Source organism: Perognathus longimembris, chromosome 3 (assembly GCF_023159225.1).
Source record: "Perognathus longimembris pacificus isolate PPM17 chromosome 3, ASM2315922v1, whole genome shotgun sequence".
NCBI classification, from domain to species: Eukaryota; Metazoa; Chordata; class Mammalia; order Rodentia; family Heteromyidae; genus Perognathus; species Perognathus longimembris.
Genome location: NC_063163.1, coordinates 111,980,991 through 111,999,313, shown reverse-complemented (window position 1 = coordinate 111,999,313; position 18,323 = coordinate 111,980,991). Strand labels below are relative to the sequence as shown.

Below are 18,323 nucleotides of genomic sequence, written 5' to 3'. Positions count from 1 at the left end.
AAACATGGGTTCTTCTTGTGCTGTGTTAAAGTGGAGGTCGTGATGTCCCCTTTGGTTCTTTCAAATTAAATGTTTTATCTTTTTCACTTTTTAGACCTAGAAATGCATGTATTTCTTAGAATCATAAGGTAGTTCTCAGCACCTTTTATTTATATAGAAAAGTCTGTGAAATTCAAGTCTAGTACGTGAATCTTATATACCATTGTCCTATTTATGATTTTTTTTTTTTGCTTTTAAATTGGAGATGTTTTAGCTAAAAGCCAAGAGTACCCTGCTGAAGGAAATTACAGAATAAGACATGACATATCAACTGCAGGACAGTAAATGAGTAGACACTATGAATATGCCACAACCGTTTCTCAAGTATGCTTGTTCCTCATAAATTACTATGCATAAATCAAGTTTTAAACATTGGTTGATGAAGATACACTAAAGGATAAAATCCATTTTGAAAGTTTCTAATTTTATAGGAAGATTCCAGCTAACAAACCAGCTAGTCATTAGTGATATATGTATTCAATTTTGAGAGGTTTTTTTCCCAGTGGAGTGTCTGTAGGTTTGTTTTGAAGTAAAAACATGTTTGTACAAAATTTGTCAGCTGCTTTCACGGGTGCAGCTCAGTGTGAACTTGCACTGTTGAGTAGCCATCACACAGTATCTACCCCCAGAACGTTCCATCATGCCCTTCTTGATCTCTGTACCTGTTAACACCGCCTCTCCCATTCTTTCCTTCTGATTCTAGGTAACTACTACGTTTTTTTCTCTATCCATCTGTCTTAAGTTTGAGGCTTCTGGGTACCTCACAGAACTTGCATGATAGTTGTCTCTTATGTCTAGACGTAGCATAATATCCAAGTTGTAGCATGTGTATATTTTATTCCTTTTGAAGACTGAATAATACTCCACTGTATGCACATATCACATTTGGGTTTGTTTTTTTTTTTTAGCCAGTCCTGGAGCTTGAACTCAGGGCCTGAGCACTGTCCCTGGCTTCTTTTTGCTCAAGGCTGGCACTCTACCTCTTGAGCCATAGTGCCACTTCTGGCCTTTTCTATATATGTGGTGCTGAGGAATCGAACCCAGGGCTTCATGTATACAAGGCAAGCATTCTTGCCACTAGGCCATATTCCCAGCCCCCATTTTAGTCCCCCCGCCCAAGAGTCAGTGGATATTGGAGTTGTTACCATAATGCTACTTACTGTGAACATTGATGTGAAAATAGGTTAAATTCCCAGCTTTAACTTCTCTTGGTTAGGAAGCCAAAACTAAAATTAATGGATTACACGGTAGTTTTTTTTTTTTAAAGAACTACTATACTATCTTTTTGGTTTTTTGCCAGCCCTGGGGCTTGAACTCAGGGCCCGAGCACTGTCCCTGGCTTCTTTTTTCGCTCAAGGCTAGCACTCTACCACTTGAGCCACAGCACCACGTCTGGCTTTTTTTTTCTATATATGTGGTGCTGAGGAATTGAACACAGGGCTTCATGTATATGAGGTGAGCACTTTACCACCAGGCCATATTCCTAGCCCCTATACTATCTTTTATCAGTAACTACTGTTTTACATTCTGCTAGAAATGTACAGGGTTCTAATTTTTCCCTATCACCAACATTTTTTTTTTTGCCAATCATGGGACTTGAACTCTGGGCCTAGGCGGTATCCCTGGGCTGCTTTTGCTCATGTCTAGTACTCTACCACTTGAGCCACAGTACCTTTTTTTTTTTTTTGAGTAGTTTATTGGAGATAAGAGTCTTAGGGATTTTCCTGCCCGGGCTGGCTTGGAACTGCGATCCTCAGATCTCAGCCTCCTGAGTAGCTAGGAAACAGGTGTGAGCCACTGGTGCCCAGCTTCTCACCAACAAGTTTTGGGGGGATTTTTTTTCCCTATTGCTAGTATCCTGGTGCAATGGTTATCTCATGATTTTGACTTGCATTTTCTTCTTTTTTGGCCAGTCCTGGGGCTTGGACTCAGGGCCTGAGCACTGTCCCTGGCTTTTTTTTTTTTTTTTTGCTCAAGGCTAGCACTCTACCACTTGAGCCATAGCACTACTTCTGCCTTTTTCTGTTTATATGGTGCCTAGGAATTGAACCCAGGGCTTCATGTATGCTAGGCAAGTGCCCTACCACTAGGCTACATTCCCAGCCCCTTGACTTGCATTTTCTTAAGATGAATTTCTCCAATCATAAGAGATGTTGGGTATCTTTAAATGTATTTATTGGTCATTTGTGTATTTCTTTTAGAATATCGTCCTTGTTGGTTGTCAAAATACAGGAGTTATTTATATTTAGTATTTAGGATATTTCTTGTCCTAGGATTTAGAATGCTAATCTCTTATCAAATATAAATATGACTTGCAAATCTTTCCATCTGGTGGGTTTGATTTTTTGAGCAGACTCTCACTGTGTATGTAGCTCATACTGGCCATGAATCCAAGATCTTTCTCTTCATTCTTCCCCAGTGCTGAGATTACAAGCATGTACCGTAATGCCCAGATTTTTTTTAAACTCTTGGTAGTATTCTTTTGATGCACAGAAATGCATTTATAGCTGGGAATAATAGGTATGCACCATAATGCCTAGCTGTCTCTGATTGTCTTTAAAAAAACAAACAAACAAGGAAAAGTACTTTCTAATGAATACATTGTAAAGGAGACAGGACCACAAGATGCTACACCTAGTAGTCAGTCAAGAGATGAAATGTAAATAGCTAATAAGGGTAGACAATGTGAGTTACTAGATTCCTAGTATGATGTCAGGAGCAATCTTACTTCCCAGCTATTATGCTTTCATTCTTAGATATTATTAATGGTGTTATGAAACAATGGCATGGCTTTATTCCCTTTTCCATAAAATAAGACATATGGCTGTGCATTCATATATAGCTGAGACTTAGAGAGCAATTGCTCTTTATGCAAACTATCATTGGAGGTAGGGGACATAAGAGGCCCCATGACTGTCAAGAAAACCAGGTGAGCCAGACTTGAATTGAGGCTGACTCAAGGTATAGAAAGTCAACTTGTAAGTGGAGAAGAAAATAGCGATGAAATATGCAGGAGTCAGACAAGTGACAAGTTACGTTGTTGAACTTTAAGTCCTTTCCATTTAGTGTTTATTAATGTACTATATAATGTAATGATCTCACTGCTTATGTTTTAAATACTTCTCTTGTGCTTATAAACTTCACTCTTAGTTGTCAACTACTTTCTTTGACTACAGATATTTTGGAGATTATAGTCTACATTGGTTTGATAAGCGTGGCTCACACTTGTATTTCAAGCCATTTGGAGGTGGCAAAAAGGAGGATCACCATTGAAGACCAGGCCTTTTGGTTCACTCTTGTAATGCTAGCCATGAGGGAAGACAGAGATAGAATCTCAAACTCCCAAGGTTGGCCCCAGGCAAAAATGGAGACCACATCCGAAAAATAACTAGAGCTAAAAGGACTTGGGGTATGGTTCAAGTGGTAGGATGCTTGTCTAACAGTCTTGAGGCCACAAGTTCAAACTCAAATACTGGTAGGAAGGGGAAAAAAAATGCTAATGATAATTCATCTTGACAAGACTGTCCCTAGTGGTTTGCAGCTTCCCCTCTTCCTCAAGAGTTGGAGCCATGGAGGCTCTAAGGGCATAGACTGTGTTCACCATTCTCTCCATTGCTCTTTTAGCTAAGACAGGGTTACAAAATGTCATCCCTGCCATCTGTCACCACAGAATTTTCTGAGTATGCTTAGAAACTGTAGGTTTCTGATCCAACTTTGGAGTGAGGAATCTAACCTAAACCACAACGTAGGGACTGCAAGGATCCATTCCCAGAGTCATTTGCTGTTTGCAGCAAATGTTCTGGGTTTTTTTACCCAAGACATTTTGAGTTTTGTCAGTTCAAATACATTAGATGCATTTCCAGTATGCCTGGCATTTGGTTTCTGGGCTGTGTGTGAGGCAGAATAAATAAATGAAGGAGTTTTGGATTCCAGTTTTTTTGAGAAGCACTTAGGTCTGCTTAGGTCTGTTTCTCATCTGTGAAGTTGGAGTATTACAATAAGTGAGCACTTAATTGTAATAGATGTGGACTGCCTTGGCCTGGTCAGGTTGACACAATCACTTCTGGCATTCTTTTTTTGGTCCTGGGGCTTGAACTCGGCCTGGGCACTGTCCCAGAACTCTTTTGCTCAAGGCTAGTCCTCTACCACTTTGAGCCACAACACGACTTCCAGTGTTTTGAGTGGTTAATTGGAGGTAAGAATCTCACAGGGATTTTTCTGATTGGGCTGGCTTTGAACCATGATCCCAGATCTCAGCTTCCTGAATAGCTAGGATTACAGTGTGAGCCACTAGCACCGGCTTGCGTGGCATATTTTTGTCCATCTGTCAGTATGGTGGCTGTTGGTTATCTAACCCTTTGGAGTCCTTATTTTAATCTTGCCTTTCAAGGATTTTAGTGGTAATACTCTTTTTTTTTTTTTTTTTTTTAAACAGCGTTGGTCAGCAAATGTTTATTAACAGGGTTCTGGGCCCTGTGCCAAGTCTGGAGAAACAGAAAGACATGCTCTGTCCTTGGCAGGAAATGGTGGGTGGCTCACTCCCAGCAGCCAGAACAATCTACATCTGTGTTGTGAAGATGAGGCTGTTTAACTTCCTCATATTGGAGTCAGTCCTTCTCGATCTGCTCTTGACTTTAGTGACCTTATCCAGTGCTATTGTTGTACGTGCCATCTCTGCACTGAAAACAAACTTCCAGCCCAAACTCCCTGGACAGTTCCACCTTGGTTCTCTAAGAAGCATTTTGGTCTTATAGGAAACCAAACTTCACATTTCTTCCTTTCAACTTGCTTGTGTCTCAGTCTTCCCATTCTTGGTCGATGAAAGGCAAGTTCTTGCTTCCAATTAATGATGCCCAGACTTTGACCTTTTTACTCACTCTACATTCATAGTCTCCAATATGTCCAAGATAAGACCCTTTTTCACATATTCTCCACAGCTGTTACTTCACCATTGCAATTATCGAAAGAACCTTGCATTTACTTGATTGCTTTTCTTGCTGTTTGAGTCCTTAAAAACAGCTTTAAACTAGCCCAGCATGGTTTGGTCTTGCTGTAGCTCTTGGGCTTCCTGTGCTTTCCTATTTGCATTAAGTGGACATCTCTCTGGCTTGTTAGCCAGCCAGACCAACTCCTCTTAGCTCAGCAGGCAATCTTCTCTAGACATTTTCATGACTCCCTTTGCTTCCTGCCCTCTGTAATATTATACCTTCCCCATGTCCCATCCCCTCTTACCCAGCATTCGCCCTACTGCATCTATTGTGTTTCCTCACACTAGAATGTGAGCTCCACGTTCTCCATGCCCACGCCGTGCCCAGTGCTGCATGGACACTGCATGCCCCATGCATTGTGGATGGGTTCTGGGAGCTCAGAAGGCCTCAGAATTGCTGTCCTCTAGCCTCTGCCTCTCAAGTGCTAGGATCTCAGGTGTGCAGCAGCAGAGTGAAAGCTGTCCAGACAGAACGAACAGTATCAGAACACCAAGAGAATTGGCATGTGCTGTAACTGGCACGTGTCTGATTCAGAAGGTGGTGCACTAATGTGACCAGGAAACCATGAGAGGAAGCAGCTGTGTGCCTGTGGTGTTTCTCTTTGGAATGCCGATGGAATGCAAGATGAAATTTCCCCCAGAGGCAAAGGGAAGGAGAGAAACTGGTTCAGCTTGGTGAATCCCAGCTCAAAGCATCATTCAGAGAGGAGCAGCACACAATCACTGTCAGGCCAGGTGACTTACCTGTGACACCAGACAGCCACCGTCATAGTGGCCAAAAGAGTTGTTATGTAGTTGATCTGGACAGTTCTCTCACAGAGAATGTTCCCACCGCCTCCCTGTAATTCTTATGTCCCAAAGAGTAGGCAAGGTGTTAGTGTGTGTGGTACTGGGATTTGAACTTCCTACTTGTTAAGCAGGCGCTCTACTGCTTAAGCCATGCCACCATCCGTTTTTCCTCGGCCTTCCTCCTCCCCCTGGTTATTGCTGAGATATGATGTTGCTTTTCACCTGGGCAAGTCTAGACTGAAATCTATATTTCCCTCTGTAGCTAGGATGACAACTTTGTGCCACCATGCCCCGATTTTTCTATTGAGAAGAAGAGGTCTTAGAAACTTTAATTGATTGATTGATTGATTGCCCAGGCTGACCTGGAGCTGTGATTCTCCATCTCAGGCTCTTGTGTAGCTGGGATAACAGGCTGGCACCATTGATGTAACCAGCTGTTGGTTAAGATGGGATATGCCCAAGCTTTTTGCTTGGCCTGGCCTCGACCCATGATCCTTCCAATCTTTGCTTCTCAAGTAATTGGGTTTCAGGCACCAGCTACCGGCACCCCGCAGGAACATCTCCCTAGCAGACTCCTCTGACAACTCTAGAAATCTGAAATAGACACTCTGGCATGAGCACCACTCTGTACTCCTGTTCATAGGATTCTCTTTGGTAAACTTAGTCCTTTTTCTGTATTTATCTTCAAGGGCAATGAATAGATGGCTTGTGAGTTTGGCACCTGAATTACTGAGTCCATTCAAACAATGCATGTAAATGGGTTTATTAAATATTTACCCATTCATTAAACATTCATTAAACATTTACTAGAGGTCTAAAGCTGGGCTCCAAGGATTCATAACTGTTCTAGAGGAGGAAGCAGAAGAGTTAAGAAATAATTGCACTGAGATGAAGTGAACAAGGCATATGCAAAAGGCAAGGGAGCAGCTGAGCCCTAAATCTGACGAGGCTGAGCAGGTTAGTGCAGGTGTCCAGCTTTAGGGCCAGGGGCACGTCCAGCACTGCCCTTAATGCTGGTTTGCCCAGGGGCTCCATAAAGTGTGACCCTAGGAGTCATTTCCAAGGGTAGTGTGGGCAGGGGTTGTAGTGATAGGTCTGTCTGCCTGTGGCTTAGCTCAGTTCCTTTATCACCCGGGAGAGCTTAGGACAGTTGTTCTGGGGCTGCTACAGAGCTTGGGTGGAAGCCTTCCGTACATGCATCCAAATGTTTCCACGCCTAGTGCCTACCAGCCCTGTGCACTCATCATTCAGGACATCAGAGTGACTAAGCCTTGGTCCTTGTGTAGGAAAGATACAAGCCCGGAACAAATCAAATAGTGAAAATGGCAAGATTACATGGAGCTATGTAAAACAGCAAATATTGAACCATCCTTGACACTTAGAAGCCTTTTTATATCCACTCACTAGAAAACCCAGGACTGAGGAGGAGGGAGGGAGATAAGGATAATCAGGGGGGCCTGAAAAGTCCAAGAGGTGGCAGGCAGGGAGGGAGCACAGGGCTGACTTCTCTTTCATTTAGATTAGGATGGTAGGTGCCAACGCCAGAGATCACAGGGCTACACGGTCTGCTAGGCATCTCATGTCCTGTCCTAAGAGAACCATGGCAGTGCCTAACACACAGAAACCAGAGCCTTCTATATTCCAAGTGAGGTCAGAAAAGTTATTTCAATACACTTTTGTGTGTAATCTGCAAATTTTTGCTTTAAGCTATTCAAAATTTTTTTGAAAAAGTCCAAGTTATGTTTGCTTACCAGAAGAGCTCATTGGGCTGGGGGACCGTGGCTCACACCTGTAATCCTGTCTACTCAGGAGGCTGAGATGTGAGGATCGCAGTTCAAAGCCAACTTCCGGCAGGAAAGTCCGTGAAACTCTTACCTCCAATTAACCACCAGAAAACCAGAAGTGGCACTGTGGCTCAAGTGGTAGAGTGCTAGCCTTGAGGAAAAGAAGCTCAGTGACAGCGCACAGGCCCAGAGTTCAAGTCTCCAGGCTGGGGTGGGGGGTGAGGAGAGCCCATTTGACACCAATTTGCAGTCTTTGCTGAAAAATATTCCAGGAAGAGGGGACCCGCAAAGATCTCAAAGAAAGGGCTGGGCTTGCCCAAGGGAAAGAAAGGAGACGGAGAGTAGTTTGTAAGATGAAGTTGGAAGGGGGCCAGACCACAAGCAGCTTGCTTTCTAAGCTGTGGTAAGAAGCTTATAGGATCTAAGCCAGATGTCCGCTGAGTAGTTTGGCCCTGGAGAGAAACTAGCAGTAGTTTACTGCCAGAGTAAAGCGAAGAAGAAATTCAATGGAAGTTCCAGGGACTGATGGGCAAATTCAACAGGGCCAGGACAATATGGCAATGGGCCATGTAACCTAGGCTACATCTGCCTGAAGGGAGGGATGTTTTTTCCTGATCCACAATGATGCCTTAAAGGCTTCAGGGGGCCTTCCAGGTAGGTGTATTAGTCATTATCTCATTTAAAGTTCAGTAAGTTGCCATAGTAGCAGAGTTTGCATATGCATTTAGAATGTGTGTGTGTGTGTGCGCGCGCGTGTGCGTGCATGCGCATGTGCATGTGTACATGTGTATGTATGAGCCCTTCACCCCTAGGTGCACCCTAGGTGCAGTGCCCAGCACTCTCTTCAGGCTGGGGTGAATATCTCTTAGCTTCTAGTTGAGATATGCAATCGACTCTTGCAGGAGGGAAAAGGCATCCTTTGCTTTCTTTTGTTTGTTAAAGTGCCTTCCTTCAATAAACAGAAGATCTGGGATCAAAGAGATCTAGAGGAAAATGAAATTGGAGAAGGGAAGTTGGATGTAGAAGAAACAAGCTTTTTCAGACACTCAATAGGTGTTGAATATTTCAGGAAGTCAGTGGGCCGGACGGCAGTGATATGAACTGAACCCAGTGGAGAAAATTCAAGAGGCAGAGCTAGCACTGAGGGCAGATGGCCTCTGCCAGGAGGTCTGAGAAGTAAGGCCAACATTCTGTGCTGGAGACAGGCAAAAATCCTTTCCCTTAACCACCTGAGTGATTATCTGTAGGAGGAAAATGCTAAATTCGTTCTCAGAACTGAATGTGACTATTTCATTAAAATTCACCCGTCAGTTCTTTGTCACTTATTCAAAGAGAAAGAGAGCAAGGAGGAAAACATTTTCCACATGCTCTGTGGATTTATCTCATTTACTTATTAAAAAAAAGGGCGGGGGGAGTCTGAATGTAACTTGCAGAATTAAAATGAAAATTACATTTTTAAGAGGGAAGAGATAATCACAGTTGTTGCTTTCAGGTTTATAGATGCAAATGATCAAAATTGGGATAAGAATTGGCAAACTTTCCTTTTTTGTTTTGAAGCAGGGTCTTTACAGCTCAGCCTAACCTCAAATTCACAATTCTCCTGCCACAGCCTCCTGACTCTTGCAATTACAGATTTCTACCACTATGCGTGGCTTGGCATACTACTTAGCTAAAGGTCCAGGTACTAAATAATTTGGAGAGCACTTTTCCATCTTCCTCAAAGTCTTTTGACTTGTAAATAATGTAAAAATATTCTTAAATCACTGTCTGTTTTGAAACAGATAGGAAAGTGGATTTGATCCCCAAGCCAGTTTGCTGATCCCCCAATCACTGGATTTCATAGTCATGTTCCTTAAAGGGCCCGTGGCATGGCATTCCTATCTGCCTAGAGTTTTGGTGGGATCGCATTTAGGGTCTTTTATTTCAAGAAAAGAATTTTTTTCCCTTTATTGTCAAAGTGAAGTACAGAGGGGTTACAGTTTTATATGTAAGGCAGTGAGTACATTTCTTGTTCAACTTGTTACCTCCTCCCTCAGTCCCCTCCCCTCCCCCCTCCCCTCCCCCCCATGAGTTGTACAGTTGGTTTACACCAAATGGTTTTGCAAGTACTGCTTTTGGAATGGTTTGTCTTTTATCCATTGTCTCTCGATTTTGGTATTCCCTTTCCCTTCCCTAGTTCTAACACATGTATATACAGTATCCTGGGTACTTAGATCAGCTACAGTGATAGCAGGGGTAAAACCATAGGAAGGGAATACAAGAGGAAAAAAAAAAAGGTTATGGTTTCACATGGTGTGTTGAAAATAATTACAGTGATATAACACTCGTTTCCATAATGTGGAGTTCATTTCACTTAGCATTATCTTATGTGTTCATAAGGGCATAGCTATTGGGCTCTTGTGATCTTCTGCTATGAATAGCCTAAACATGTACTAGTTATTCCCTATGAGGGAAACCACAGAGTCCACGTTTCTTTGGGCCTGGCTCACTTCACGTAGTATAATTTTTTCCAAGTCCTTCCACTAAGGAAAGGAATTTTAAAATTATTCATTTATTGTTATTATAGAGGTGATGTACAGAGGGATTACAATTATGGGAGTCAGGTAAGGAGTACAGTGTGTTCTGCTCCCTCCCAACTCCGCCCACTTTCATCAGTGTCCAGTGAGCTCCACGGCTGCACTTTTTCACCCTTTTCCCCTCCAGTTCGGTACCCTCCCAAAGGTGTACCCCTGCGTACACCATGCATAAGTTAGAGAAGTCAGCATCATCAAGAACTAAAAACTAAAATAAAAAAAGGAAGAAAAAAATTAGAAAGGAGGTCTTGTTCCCAGCTCTTGGAGTTCATTTCAGTATGTTTATTATTTTATATAACTATGAAGAGGCATTTAAGCATTACGCCTTTGGGTTTCTCTCCTAAGATTATCCTCTCTTGGTCTTACTGTGTGTATCTAGAATCCTGTATAATTTATCATATTCCAGTGTATGTTAGGTCTAATTACCACATATCAGAGAGGACACGTGCCATTTGTCTTTCTGAGCTTGGCTTACCTCACTTAACATGATTTGTTCTAGTTCCATCCATTTCCCTGAAAATGACATTATTCTTTCTAGTGGCTGTGTAGACTTCCACTGTGTATAGGTAGCACATTTTTTTGGATCCACTCATCTACTGTGGGGCACCTGGGCTGTTTCCAGATCTTGGCTATTGTGAATAGTGCGGCAATGAACATGGATGTGCAGTCGTCCTTATCATCCTTACTCATGATGCTCAGGGTAGATGCCCAGGAATGGTATGGCCGAGTCGTAGGGAAGGTCTATGTTTAGTTTTTTAAGGAACCTCCAAACTGCTCCCCACAGTGATTATACTAATTTACACACCCAATAGCACTGTAGGGTTTCTTTTCCCCCACATTCCCACCAACATTTGTTGTTATTCAGATTCACAGTGTTGGCCAACCTTACTGGAGTGAGATGGAATCTCAGAGTTGTTTTGATTTGCATTAAGGAAAAGATTTTGCATTACACTTTGAAAACCCTTCAGTGGTGGCCCAAACTAGCAGGCATCAGAATCACGTGCAGGCTTCTGAAATGTCCATTGCAGGAGAAGGCTCTCTTTTGGTAGGTGCTCCTGAGGCTCAGTAGATTTGCTGCTGGATTTAGACCACACTTTGGGAATCACAGTCTGGAGAGATGAGGGCGGCCAGCACTGGGGTTTAGGGGTAGGGGATAGGGGGTATGCCCATTGATTTTTCTGCATGGATAGCTTCTTTGAGACTTTGGTACAAGTTTGAATGGTTCAAAGACCAAAGCTAATTAGAACTGAAGTCTTGGGGAGGGTGGGAAGGGAGGGTGGAAAGGGAGGGTGGTCATGAGGCTTGAACTCTGGGCCTGGGTGTTGTCTTTGAACTCTTCAGCTCTTCTACCACTTGAACCACAGCACCACTTCCAGTTTTCTACTGGTTAATTGGAGATAAGAGACTCACAGACTTTCCTGCCCAGGCTGGCTTTGAACCATAATCCTCAGATCTCAGCCTCGTGAGAGGCTAGGATGACAGGCGTGAGCCACTGGCTCCCAGCCTAGAACGAAAGTCTTCACCTCCCTCTCTATAGCAATATTCCTTTCCCCTGCCATCACTTTCAGCTTTCAACACTTAGAGATTGCTTGACAATGGTGTTGGGAAAAGGAACGTACTGAGGAGAAATAGAGAAAACTTTATGAATTTATATGTATTTAATCAACAGGAACTTTGACACTCTCTACCATTCCTCTTACCATCATCCTTGACTTTCACAGTCTGTTTTCACAACATCTTATTTCCACCCTTGCACACATTTAATTTCAGATAGTTTCCCCCACATTCATTCTGACGACTAAAGCTATGGTCACTTCATTTTCACTTATGAATGTGATATGACCTCCCCATTTCCCTGACAGATTTTTGGATCATTTTGAGTTTTATTAGAATTTTATAAGCAATAGCCATGAATTATTCTTGTGGTTGATTTATGTCTTCTAATAAATGTTAGCAATTTTATCCTTTATAGCAAGACCCAGAATAGGTATATGCACATTTTTCAGCTCTATTTCGTAACCAACGAGTTGTTTTTAAGAGGAACAATCTGGTCACATATTTACCATGCTTGATTTTTTTTTGCCAGATGTTGTCATCATTTCTGCCATTTTGACAAGTTAACATATTTGGTTTTACTTCACTTTATTTTTATGCCAGTCCTGAGGCTTAAACTCAGGGCTTGGATGCTGTCCCTGAGCTTCTTTTGCTCAATGCTAGCACGCTACCACTTGAGCCACAGCTCAGGCAATGTGTGTCATATCTTTAGCATTGTATCATTAGATATCTTTGCTCTAGAAATTAGATTAATGAAACATCCCTTTAGACACATCTATACTTTTCGCAAAGGTTTTTAAAAAGAGAATTTATTCAATGCAATTTTTGTGTGTGATAATTGTGTGTGCGCTTTAAAAATGTTTTTTGTGAACATACTGAACTAGGTAAACAGATTTTCTAATGTGAAACCAAGTTCGTTTTCCTAGAAAAAAGTTGATATGACATAGCCTATGGCTTGGCGGTCCACAAATCCTCAGCTACCTGAACCACCTGCATCGTGAACACCCTGTTGGTCCTACGTGTGGCCCCCTTCATCTTCAAGGTAGTTTAAGTTCATACCACCACCTGGTGGCAAGCTTTGGAAATGTCTGTCTTAGGGTCAGCTCTTCCTTCTGTCCTTTGGGGAGATATTTACATACTGTTTCCTTTGTGGTCACTGCTGTCTCCCTTCATTATTTTCTTTCTTGTTCCTTGCATTGACTCAGCTTTATCCTCCCATTCTCCCTTCTCTTACTCTTCTGAATTTTCTCAGGCTATCCATGAAGATCATTTCCTTTTCTTCTGCTGCTCTTTCTTTCCCTTAGTCCCTTTTCAATCATGGTTGATTACTGAGTATGAAACTGATAACCACAGGAAAAAAATAAAACTATACCTTATGGAATATTTGATAGGATAAAAGTGCCAGATTTGCTAGCCTTTAAGGTCATTAAACATACTTAAAACTCCCCTCAAAAAAATCCAAGTACTGTCAACCATCTACTAATTAATTCTGCCCCCTTAAACAAGCTCAAATATTAAAGGAAAATTATAAAACTTATTAAATCTTAGTCTCATTGCTCTTTTGTTACTACTAGCTTTGACAAACTTGGGATTGCAAAGACTCTGGTCTTCATTATAGAGTAAATGATGAATACAAGACACCGCCTAATCTGTTTCCATAGAAACAGTCCACTAACTACAGGTGCTCTTTTGGTTCATAACCCATTTAGGAGACAGAGAGAGACTGCCAGGAAGTATTTCTAATGGCTTGATCCACTATTGCAGAAAACACTGTAAGCACCATTCTCTCTAATCTGGGAAGTGACCCATGAAGACACTTAGCCCATTTAGCAAGCCCTTTCTGGAGTTAATCACAACTTTGCTTGTGGTATCTCTAAGGGCTGTATCTGAGAATGGCAGCTCTGGAAAACAAGACCAGAGAAAAGTAACACCAAAAATGTGGCGTGACAGTGTGGCTCCAGGGGAGGCCATTTTTATTACCATTTCATTTTCATCCTAGTCTTGTAGTAGGCAGGTTGATATTGATTTTTTTTAAGTAAAAGTATATTGACAATTTGCTTATACAAAGATAGTAACTATTGATTACAAAGCAGGCACCACAAATCCAGGCCCATTAGACCTATTATGACCTGAAAAGAAACAGGACCTAGATTAATAATCAAGGGAGAACTTGAGATCACAGATACAATCTGCTAGACCACTGATGAAGAGCTGGTGTTAATGGCTCTGAGGCCCTTTATTCCTATGAAACCGATGTGTGAGTACAGAGTTGCTTCAAAAATTAAGAGAATTCTGACACCCATATTGGAGGGAGGTTTACCTTATTTCTACATTTTGATATTGGCATTTCAAAGGTAATTTAATTACAAATATTAGGAAGGAAATAAGTTTGGCAGTCTACTTATCCAATTGGCAACCCAAACTGGCAAGCTGGCGGCTGTCCGCTCTCCCCACGCCTAGTTTCCTTCTGTGTGCTTTGGCTAAACGCTTTCTAACCTCTTCATGTCTCTTTTGAAAGGTGGGGACCCAAGCTGTATGCCTTGTTCCAGATGCGCTCCTGCCAAAGCAGTATAAAGCAAATGTAAGGGTTCCTCCGAAGGTGCTGGCACTCCTGAGGTGAGTACCGCTGACAGCTACAGCCAGAGCTTCCCCCCAGTTCCCAGCGCCCCTGCCACCTCCTCACCGCAGGTCAAGGCATTTAGGGGGTGTCCCTGTCCAAGGAGCTGACCAACAACCATCTCCACTGTTACAGCAACTGATTCCAACTGATGCACTCCAGCTCCTAATGTATGGATCTGCCTAGCATTTTGAGATCCCATGTACAACATTAGAACTTAAAGAGACAACTGGTATAGGTAAGAGTGATCTATATCTATATGTAGATATGGATAGACAGACAGACAGATACAAGTTCTGTGGGAAGGTTTTCCTTTACAAAATGTAAGACACTTACCTATTCCTAATATTGAAGTGCTATACCTTTTTCGGGGGGGGGGGGCGTGATATTATTAGGGCTTGAACTCAGTTCATGGGCACCATCTCTTTAGCTTTTTCACTCAAGGCTGGCACTCTACCACTCGAGCCACACCTCCACTTCCTACTTTTTACTAGCAAACTGGAAATAAGAGTCTCTCAGATTTATTCACCTAGGTTGGCTTTGAACCACAATCTTTAGCACTCAGCCTCCTGAGTTGCTAGGATTACAGGTGTGAGTGGATGCATTTAAGCTGATAATTTGTGGAATGAGTCTCCATTATAGTAATGATATAGTTTAGAATCTTTTTATGTGATGGAACGTGTCAGACATGCTCACATAAAGTAGGGAAGTTTTTGCATCAACTTCCTTCTTCAACTTTGAGTTGTAGTTTGCTCTGAAATGTGGCTAAGGTCATGCTCACATCTCTACAGCTCTTGACACCAGCAAAACACTTCCATTGTTTCAGAATGTACTAGGAGGGTGGTGATCATCCTTTTCTGTCACTCATTTTGAAAAGGATGCTGCTGGTTCTGAGTTCATACAACCCAGCTAGTCTCATTCCTGCAATTTGAGTCTAAACTTGCAAGTAAAAATCTTGGATGAAAACCCATTCTAAATGTTCTGTAGATTTCTGCAAACAGTCTTCTCCTTAGCTATCCATCTTTAAGCCATTTCATGTATTCTATTTTTGGCTGGGATATTAAAGAAAAAGGCCCCAAATCAAAATCTCCCTGATGCTTTCCATCTTCCCTTGCTGATTTTCATCTGTGAATGCTCTCGCTTTGTTAGAGTGAATCATCGGAGTCTGACTCTACGCATGACTCACCAGCCAAGCCAAGCTCCAAATGACAGAGATTTTGAATTATCCAGAAATGAATTTATAAAGGCAGCAAGGGAATTGGCAATTGCCACATCCTTCAACCCGAAAATGTCACCTATTTCTCAGTCTTGGGAAGAACGGCGGGGTCTCTCCACAGTTGGTTGTGCTATTGACCTAAGGAACAGTCCAGGGCCTTGTGCATGGTCATCTGGTTCCTCGGCGATCCTCAGCCCTTCACAGCCCTGTCCGCCTCCTCACGGAGGCCAGAGTCCTACATGGACAACCTCAGGATCGGATTGTACCCGCCTTCCTCATCACCCCAAGGCCTGCAGAGTCTGGGTCTCACACCACAGGCTTCTTGCTCTTTGCCTTCAGACCTCATCTTGGTTGACTTTAGCTTCTCTCTCCTGGGTCCTGGAAACTGATGTGACCTGAGGTGGGTCCAGTGGAGCTGGTAGAAATAAGATTACCTCGTGTCCTGGGCTGCTCCCCTCTTTCTCTCAGGCATCCTCTCCCAGAGGTTTGTGACTATGCTCGGGAAGGAAGGTATCTAAGCTAGAACCTCAGTCCACATCAGGATTCTGGAATGAATGCTAGACTCCTTGTGAGGCCTCGAACTATTCTCTCCGTGCTAAGGTCCCAGGGAGCAGTGTTTGTGGAACTGCCCGGATTTGGGCGCACCATTCCATCTTCATTCCCAGTGCACTAACAGATGCTCAGTGAATGCCCAGAAGATGGGAACGGTGTTCTGGTGTACGCTTGTTACAGCCTCCCTCTGATAGTGCCTGACGTTGATCCTTTCTGTGTCTTCCTGCAGGTTCCTGGCAGCTGACCCGTGGCGAGCTCTCGGATCAGGAAATAGGAGGACAGCCCTGGTGTTCGGAAGGTGTCTGCTCCGCCGAGTCTGCACTCAGCTGGACATGGCCTCCCTTCCCCGGGGCTTTTGCTCATAGTTCTCTCACTTCTGTTTGTTGTTGGTTTCCTCTTTCCGGCTCTTCTCTCTTCCCCAACCCACCTCTCCATAACTTTTTCCTGGGAAAGTGGGCCAGGACATGGGTTTCTGCGTTGCCCTTTGCAGACCCAAGCTAACACCCACCACCCTTGCTTCTTCAACACCCCGTTCTCCACACAGCTGCCCGAAGACAATGGCTTCTGAGACCCCACTTCTTTTCTGCATGACTAGCTCGTAAAGAGGAATCTATGGAGAGAATGTTCGCAAATTTTCCATTAAAAAAAAGTATAAGACATATTTTTGGCTTTGAACTGGGAGCAAACTCAGTGGTGTGCTGCTCTGTTTTGGTGTGCAACACCCATGGAATCGGAAGAACTTGATGCGGTGTGTCCCTTCCTGTCCAGGCTGTTTGTATAATTGTACATAAATGTAGCAATAAATATATTCTAAGTCAGCCTGAGCCGAACTTTCCACTTCCTTTTGCATCCTGGTGGCAGCAGGAGATGGCCTATAGGGGGTCCCCATCTGAGGTTCTCTGGTCACACCAAGAGTGACTTTAAAGGTAGCCAATGCTTGGAGAAACAGAGGAGGAGGCGGGACACGAATCAGCATTAGTAATTCAGGAGATGGCACTGGGCCTCACGCTGCAGGTGTTTTGAATGTCCAAGGATTGTGTGACAGTTTGTGACATGAGTCAGTTATTTTATTTTTTGTATTCTTTCAAATTATTAAAATTTTGTTGTTGTTATTATTAAGGTGATGTACAGAGGGGTTACTGTATCATAAGGAGTCAGCTATTTTGTTGTTGTTGGTGGTGGTCATGGGGCTTGAACTCAGGGTCTGGGCACACTGTCCCTGACTGAGCTCTTTTGCTCAAGGCTAGCATTCTACCATTTTGAACCACAGCACCACTTCCTGTTTTGTGGTGGTTAATTGGAGATAAGAGTCTCACAGACTTTCCTTCCCAGGCTGGCTCTGAATCATGATTCTCAGATCTCAGCTTCCTGAGTAGCTAGGATGACAGGCGTGAGCCACCAGTGTCCCACAGGAGTTGGATATTTTAACATTCTCCTCTACTTCCTGTGACTGTGTGTTGTGCTGCTCTGATGCCACTGGCATAAAGGTAGAGTTGAAAGATTTTCTGAACAACCATACAAGCTATCTCAAGGTCTGACAGAATTTTTCCATCTTGTCTTTGACAGTTGTTTCCGAGACAACCTCCTCCACATCAATGATAACCCATTTTTGGCAAGCACAATACTGTTTATCTAATGGAAGGAATATTTAGTCAAACTGGCCTCCATAGTTCAATTAAAACTTTTTTTGGTTCTTGGTATTTTTATAACTTCAAAGATAACCACATGCTTTGCTGTGGTTTCTTATCAAATTGCTTTGTTATAGTATCCTAACAGGCCTTTCCTTGATCATAAGCCAGAGTTGGCATAAAGCCATTACTTGAGAAGCCAGGAGAGGTAATGGAGCCTGAAGTTGGAAAATCCTGTACTAAGGGTTTATAGCACTTGGAAGACTACTTTTTTATGTATCAAAAGGTGAATATATTAGACTTGAAGAGACTTGAAGTCAAATGGCTAAATATTCTGAAGTACCGAGTAGATAACTCTGTGAATGACTGGACCACATCTCTTCTTCATCTTTCCATACACGTGTGAGAGAACCTGAGTCTCCCGGTCAAGAGAGAAATCCTGCCTCCCATGAAAGGGCCCCTGGGTGACATGCTTTTCTAAAGACAGCTTTTCCTGGCTAAGATGCATTCATAACAGGAGTGACTGACTTGTCTAGGGTCCATCCATGCCCAGGTGTATCACCCAAGTATGATACAGGGGAATA

The 18,323-nt window shown here is 42.9% G+C and overlaps 1 protein-coding gene across 1 annotated transcript in view; it reads left to right on the top strand.

The window, feature by feature from the left end:
* Rdx (radixin) overlaps window positions 1-14,326 on the top strand; it is a 62,432-nt gene extending 48,106 nt beyond the window's left edge. The window contains exon 15 of the mRNA XM_048343799.1: window positions 14,245-14,326. Within this exon, the coding sequence (XP_048199756.1) occupies window positions 14,245-14,311 (67 nt within the window). The 3' untranslated portion in view covers window positions 14,312-14,326. The remainder of the gene's footprint in view (window positions 1-14,244) is intronic.
* Window positions 14,327-18,323: the final 3,997 nt, after the last annotated feature.